Here is a 6000-nt window from a genome sequence, read left to right on the forward strand (position 1 = left end):
ACACATGGCTCGCCATGGCTGCAGACCCTGAATTGCAACTCTCTGCTGATCCCAAATAAACCCATATTTGCTGGAGAAATGCCTGACAGTCTGTTTCAGATCAACAAAGGGAAGGGAGTCAACACATTGGGGGACCCCTGGAAGACTCAGAAAGGCAAATTATTCACGTGACACATCTGAATGGACACTAGTTGATACCTCTCAGGCTGAGCAGATGAGGACTATAGAGACCCCCAAAATCAAGAATATACTATAGGAAGGAAACTTAAATTTGTTATACTGTGCATTTCACTGTAAGGACTTAGCAGTAAATTTTAATACACCTTTAGGGTGTTCTTCATCTTCCACGGTGCTGGAGTTATTGTATAAAATTGCCAGAACTAATCAAACTAGACACCTAAGAAAGGGGAACAAACCAAAGCCGGAGAAAGAGCCCTGGGAAGCTCACGCAGCCTGCATCTACAGCATTTGGAGAAAATGGTGCAAAGAATCCTAGTTTGGAATTATACATTTCTGTGCATTCACGATCGGTATTTACCAGGACCAACCTCCCTAAACATCTCAGCACTCAGCCAGTTCACATCCCCCCTCATGTCATCAGCTTCTCTGACAAGAGTCTCCAGAGTCTGTCTGGACACCAGGGGCAGTTTCCACCACAGCACTCCCTTTGCAAGGTGACAGCTCACCAGCTGAGACGTGGTCAGCGTCGGGGGAGCTACAATTTAACCACTCCCTGATGGGCCAAGTGCATCTGGCCAAAGACCCTACTCAACCCTCATCTCTGGGGACAGGTCCCACACTAACCCCCAACCTGCTGGCCTCTGGGACGAGGGTGGGAGAGAAGTGCAGAGCACACCCCAGAGGCCTGCAGTGCAGGACAGTGGGGACATGACCAGGAAGAGTCTCAGCAGACTGGACACGGTTCATAATTTATGCTACTTATTTCCAATAATGGGGATGAGCAAGAATTATTCAATAAACCATGATAGGAAGATGGGCTGTTTCAGAAAAAATGGGGCCTATCTTATATCTAACACTAAGAGAAATTCTAGCTGGCTTTATTGTTAGAAATGAAACAAGAAGTAACGTAAAATGCTTACAGAGATTTAGATGGTGCTGGGATTTAGAAAAGGTATTACAAAAGCAACAGGAAAAACCAGAAAGAAAAGCTTGATATACTTAATGATATATAATTTAAAACCTCTAAGCTAAATTAAGAGAAATGAAAATCTGGAAAATTATAAGCACTATTACAAGTTATTTCAAAAATATAAATACCTCATAGGAAAAAATCTATTAATACACAATTCAAAAAAGTACAAATAAATGGTCAATAGACACCAAAAAAAGGTTCCATTTCTGCAAATCAAATAAATTCAAATTAAAACTGTTTGATATTGGGGGACTTCCCTGGCGGTCCAGTGGTTAACACTCCGCGCTTCCAATGCAGGGGGCCCGGGTTCCATCACTGGTCCGGGAACCAAGATCCCGCATGCCTCGTGGCGCAGCCCAATAAAACAAAACAAAACAAAAAAACCGAGTTTGATATTATTTTTAACTTTAGACCTAGAAAAATGTAATTCACGTACTCAAAGCTGACAATGAAATGAGCTCACAAACAGCTATTGAGAGGGCAAATTGGCCCAAACCTGATGGAAAACAATGTAGCCTTTCACTGGTTATTTTACTTCTGAGAATATAGAAGAAGGAAAGATGCACCAAAATACAAGGTCGTGGATATACATCACATCATAATTAGCACTATAACTGTGCTGGACAAAAGTGAAAGACTGCATAAACTGCAATTAAATACCATGTTTTAATACCATGCTTACTTAATGCCGTAAGTAAATGTTAACCATAGAAAATTAAGAAGGGTTCAGGATTCAAAACGATTTCCTTTTAAAGAAAAGACGAATGTGGGCACGAGGTGTGCATAAAGATTTCTAGGGGAAACACTAAGAAACGACCAAATATCAGCAAGTGTGCTTGGCTAACAGAAACACATCCTTATTCTTTTCGTCTTGCTCTATAGTTTTAAATTTCTTACAGAAATAGAAAAATATATATTCTTTCCTAAAATCCACAAAAATTATCAATAGCCATAGTGTATGACTCCTTAGATCCTATGTGCGCAGCCCGTGCTGTGGAAACGCTAAACCCCAGATGAAATTTAAGAAGCGCATACCCAATGAGAAGATGAAAACTTGACTTTTCTCTACAAGGTAGGCCTTCTCTCTGGGCGGAACTTCCTGGCTGGGCTCATTTCAGCTTTCCCGTGACAGCCAAGTTGGGGACACAAGGAAATCATTAAGGTACCTCAGATTTTGAATACAGGATGGCAATCATGGTCAACAACTAACTTCGCAAAGTCTGGACCCCGCCCCCCTTCTTTCTTATTTTGGCCGCGTGGCATACGGGATCTTAGTTCCTGGACCAGGGATCAAACCCGTGCCCCTTGCAGTGGAAAAGCGGGGTCTTAACCACTGGACCGCCAGGGAAGTCCTGGACCCCTTTTTAAAAGTTAAGACTTAAGTAACAATGCCAGTGGGAGAAGTGACTTAAAGCTGTAGCCAGCATCAACCTTCCCTCAGAATCACCTGGAGCGCTTACGCAAGAGGGAAGAGATACGGGAACATATGTATATGTATAACTGATTCACTTTGTTATAAAGCAGAAACTAACACACCATTGTAAAGCAATTATACTCCAATAAAGATGTTAAAAAAAAAGAATCACCTGGAGTGCTTGTTTAAACCCCATCCCAAGAGTTTCTAATTTTACAGAACTGGCCTAGAATGAGTGCAGGGGAATTTGCATTTCTAACAAATGCCCAGGTGATGAGGATGCTGAGAACCACACTTTGAGAACAGCCGCCCTTTAGCTTGGTTATAGAGATGTATCACATACCATGACCTCCAACAGCTGCTAAGAACTTCCCTTGAGAAACTCCTGCCGACAAGAACAAAGATGTGTTTGCAATCGCCTTCTCTGTGCGTTTACCAACGAGTATACAAACTGAAGCAGCTCAGAACTGCAGTTACATACACAGGGAACACAGGCTCAGAAGCCACACTGCCTGGTTAACGGCCCCTCTCCACCACTTACTAGCTGTGTGATAGTAGACAACTTATTCAAACTCTCTGCTTCGGTGCCTTCAGCTGTAAAATAAGAGATAATAGGTCCTTGCCCTCCAGCAGGAAAACTGGAAATGGGTGCCTACCAAAATCAATGAGAAGTCCTCACCTTCCCATTTCCATTCGCATACATTTTCGAAGTCCACCAACAGAATGGGCTTGGAGAGTTCCTTGCCCTGCCTGAAGTTACTGTAACCACACCCATGTTTCTTCTTCTAGGACCCTCTTGATCCTGAAAGGCCACCAAATGTCCAAGAGACGTAGCTACACAAACTGAAAACACCACCATCAAAACAAGCATAGGAGCTCCCATCCCCGGGGGATCCCCTAGGCTGTCCCACTAAAAACAGGAAATAGAATATATGGGAAAGATGAATGGGTTAGGGTCCTGAAACAAAAGATCTAACAAGCAAGTGTGACTAAAGCCCAAAGGTTGAAGTTAGTAGTCCCAGCTACTAGATGGAAAACTTCAGTTAAAAAGCTTCTCTCTGAACCATTTTTCATTGGTGTTTCCTCTCAACTCAAGGACTCTTCAGTGGTTTCAAGACCATGGGACTCCTGGGCAGACCACCTGCACCAAGACCACAGAACACTTCTCTGAAGGCTAGAGACCTGGGTAAGACACCACAGACTTCAGGGACCCCACCCCCAGAGTGGTCCTCAAAGGTGGAAGTGGAAAGATTCCCAATAGGGAAAGGGCTGGTCAAATTCACACTCCAGTCGTGGCTGTGAGTCCCAGGCAAAAGCAAAACGTGTTCTCGAATAGTGTCCCCGTTCATTAAATACAAACTAAGAGTGTTTTTTAATCCACTAGAAATTTGCCTTAACTACGTACCAGGACACTGAGAGACGCACACGGAGAGAGGGAGGGAGGGAGGGAGACAGGGTCACAGACACAGAGGGAGCCCGGAGGAGTTGGAACGCTGCTGTCACATAAGACATACGGAATATGGTGAAAGGTGGGGACATTATTGGAAGACGGCGACTGGTCCAGGGCACTAGTCACATAAAGGAAGCTGTTCATAAGCTGCTTGCTTACGAAAAAAAGAAACAAGGGTGCAGTTCAGAGGTGGAGTCGGGGGCTGGGGAGAGTGCAGTCCCTCCTCCCGCTGGCGGCCGGTTCCCAGCGGGCAGCCTAGGGTCTCAGCCTCCGCGCCTCCTGCTCCCGCCGCTCCCGGGAACTGGAAGCCGGCGCGGCGGCGAGCGGAAAGGCAGGGACACCCGGTGCCGCCGCCGCCAGGTCCCAATCGCCGGCCCTCTCCTCCGCCGCCGCGCGCAGGCGGGTACCAGGAGGCTAGTGCGGGGCGGCCCCGCCAGCAGCAAGAAGCCCAGCGGCCTGGGCGCCGGCGGAAAGCGCTTGCTCGCCGCAGCCCTCTGCCCCTGAAAGGCGCCAGGCGCCGGCCCGCGGAGGGAAGGGGTGTCACGGCTCAGGCGGGGCGCTCACCAGAACAACACGCGGGAGCAGAGGTTCGCGTCCTGCAGCGGGTTGGGCTTCACCTCCGGGTACACCGGCAGCATCTTGCGGGTCAGGACGGGCGCTGGCCGGGGTGGCGCTGCTCCGGCGTGGGCGCCGCTCCTGCTGCTCCTGGAGGTGTCGGCTGGGATGCTGGACCTCAGGCTGCCGCGCGGATCCGCGCTCCGGGAGCCAAAGAACCACTCGCTTCCGGGAGCCGAGCGCTTGTGGCCCTCCGGGTCCCCGCCTCCCAGGCCGCGCCGCCTCCCGGGGCCGCCTGGAGGAAGCCGGCAATGCGCTGCTGCCGGATCCCTGGGAGCCTAGAGCTACAGGCCGCGTGCGGGGGCGGCGGCACAAAAGGTTGGCCGCGCGGACGCAGTAGGGAGCCTGGCGAAGGTGTGAGGCAAGGCCGCCGGCGCCTTTGGATAGAGGCGGGTAGGCCGAGCGCAGGGAACACTGGGCTCCGCGCCTAGGCGGCCACGTGCTAACACCTGGCTGCAAACTCTGCCGTAGTTCTTGCTACTAGCCCAGGCACCCACCCAGAAGGTGGAGAAGGGAGGCGCCATATCTGCCCGCCCCTGCTGCTCAGAAACGCCCCCTCGGCAGCCGCTTTCCAAACGCCGGGAGAAAGCGGGCAGAAGGCGTTAGCAGTCGGCCCTCTGGGCCCCCTGCCCTCATCCTGACCAAACTGGAGTCCTGGGGGAAGGTCTCCTACCTGCGGCCGAGCATTTGACCACAGACAACAGCAGGGCTTAGCACAGATTATGTTCGTAGAGCTGCAAGAGCTAGAGAAAAGTAACACAGGGTTAGAACTCAAATGATTTTGGAAGATGACTGCATGTTGCCACTGGGGACAGGCTTTCAGCATCTCACATTGCTGCACTGTGCGAGGGACCTCTGTGAGCTTTTTGGAAAGGGGAATATGGGGAGAGAGAGACTGCCTTCTGATTTCTTTCGTCATGTGCTCAGATCCTAGTGGAAGAACAGTGACATGTGTTCACAAAACACGGTTTTTCGAATTTCTGGGCACCGGATCTCACTTTTAACTCTAACAATGCCCTATTTAAGAAGGCATTATTATCCCTATTTCACAGATGAAAAAGATGGGGCTTAAGGACAGAACTTTGACCAAAGTCTTAAAATCAATAAATGATGAATTCTGATTTGGACTCAAGCGAGAGTCCAGCATGGTCTGGTGGATGGACAGTGTGTGTGGAAAGTACCTAGAATGCACCTTGAGTGAATGAATGACTGTAGGACTGAATAAACAAAATCTTGGGCTCCCACTCATAAGTGTTTAGTTATTTGTGTGGCCATCTTACCAGCTCAGCAGTTTCTCATCCCTTCTACCCTAAATGAGGGAAGATCAAAGTTCTTGGTGCTTATAACAAGATCACTTTGATAATTTCC

The 6000-nt window shown here is 48.8% G+C and overlaps 1 protein-coding gene across 1 annotated transcript in view; it reads right to left on the reverse strand.

The window, feature by feature from the left end:
- Positions 1–5041, reverse strand: part of ABCC4 (ATP binding cassette subfamily C member 4 (PEL blood group)) — a 214944-nt gene extending 209903 nt beyond the window's left edge. The window contains exon 1 of the mRNA XM_030856904.2: positions 4582–5041. Within this exon, the coding sequence (XP_030712764.1) occupies positions 4582–4655 (74 nt within the window). The 5' untranslated portion in view covers positions 4656–5041. The remainder of the gene's footprint in view (positions 1–4581) is intronic.
- Between the last annotated feature and the right edge of the window lie 959 nt (positions 5042–6000).

The sequence above is a fragment of the Globicephala melas genome, chromosome 18, assembly GCF_963455315.2.
Source record: "Globicephala melas chromosome 18, mGloMel1.2, whole genome shotgun sequence".
In the NCBI taxonomy this organism is placed as follows: domain Eukaryota; kingdom Metazoa; phylum Chordata; class Mammalia; order Artiodactyla; family Delphinidae; genus Globicephala; species Globicephala melas.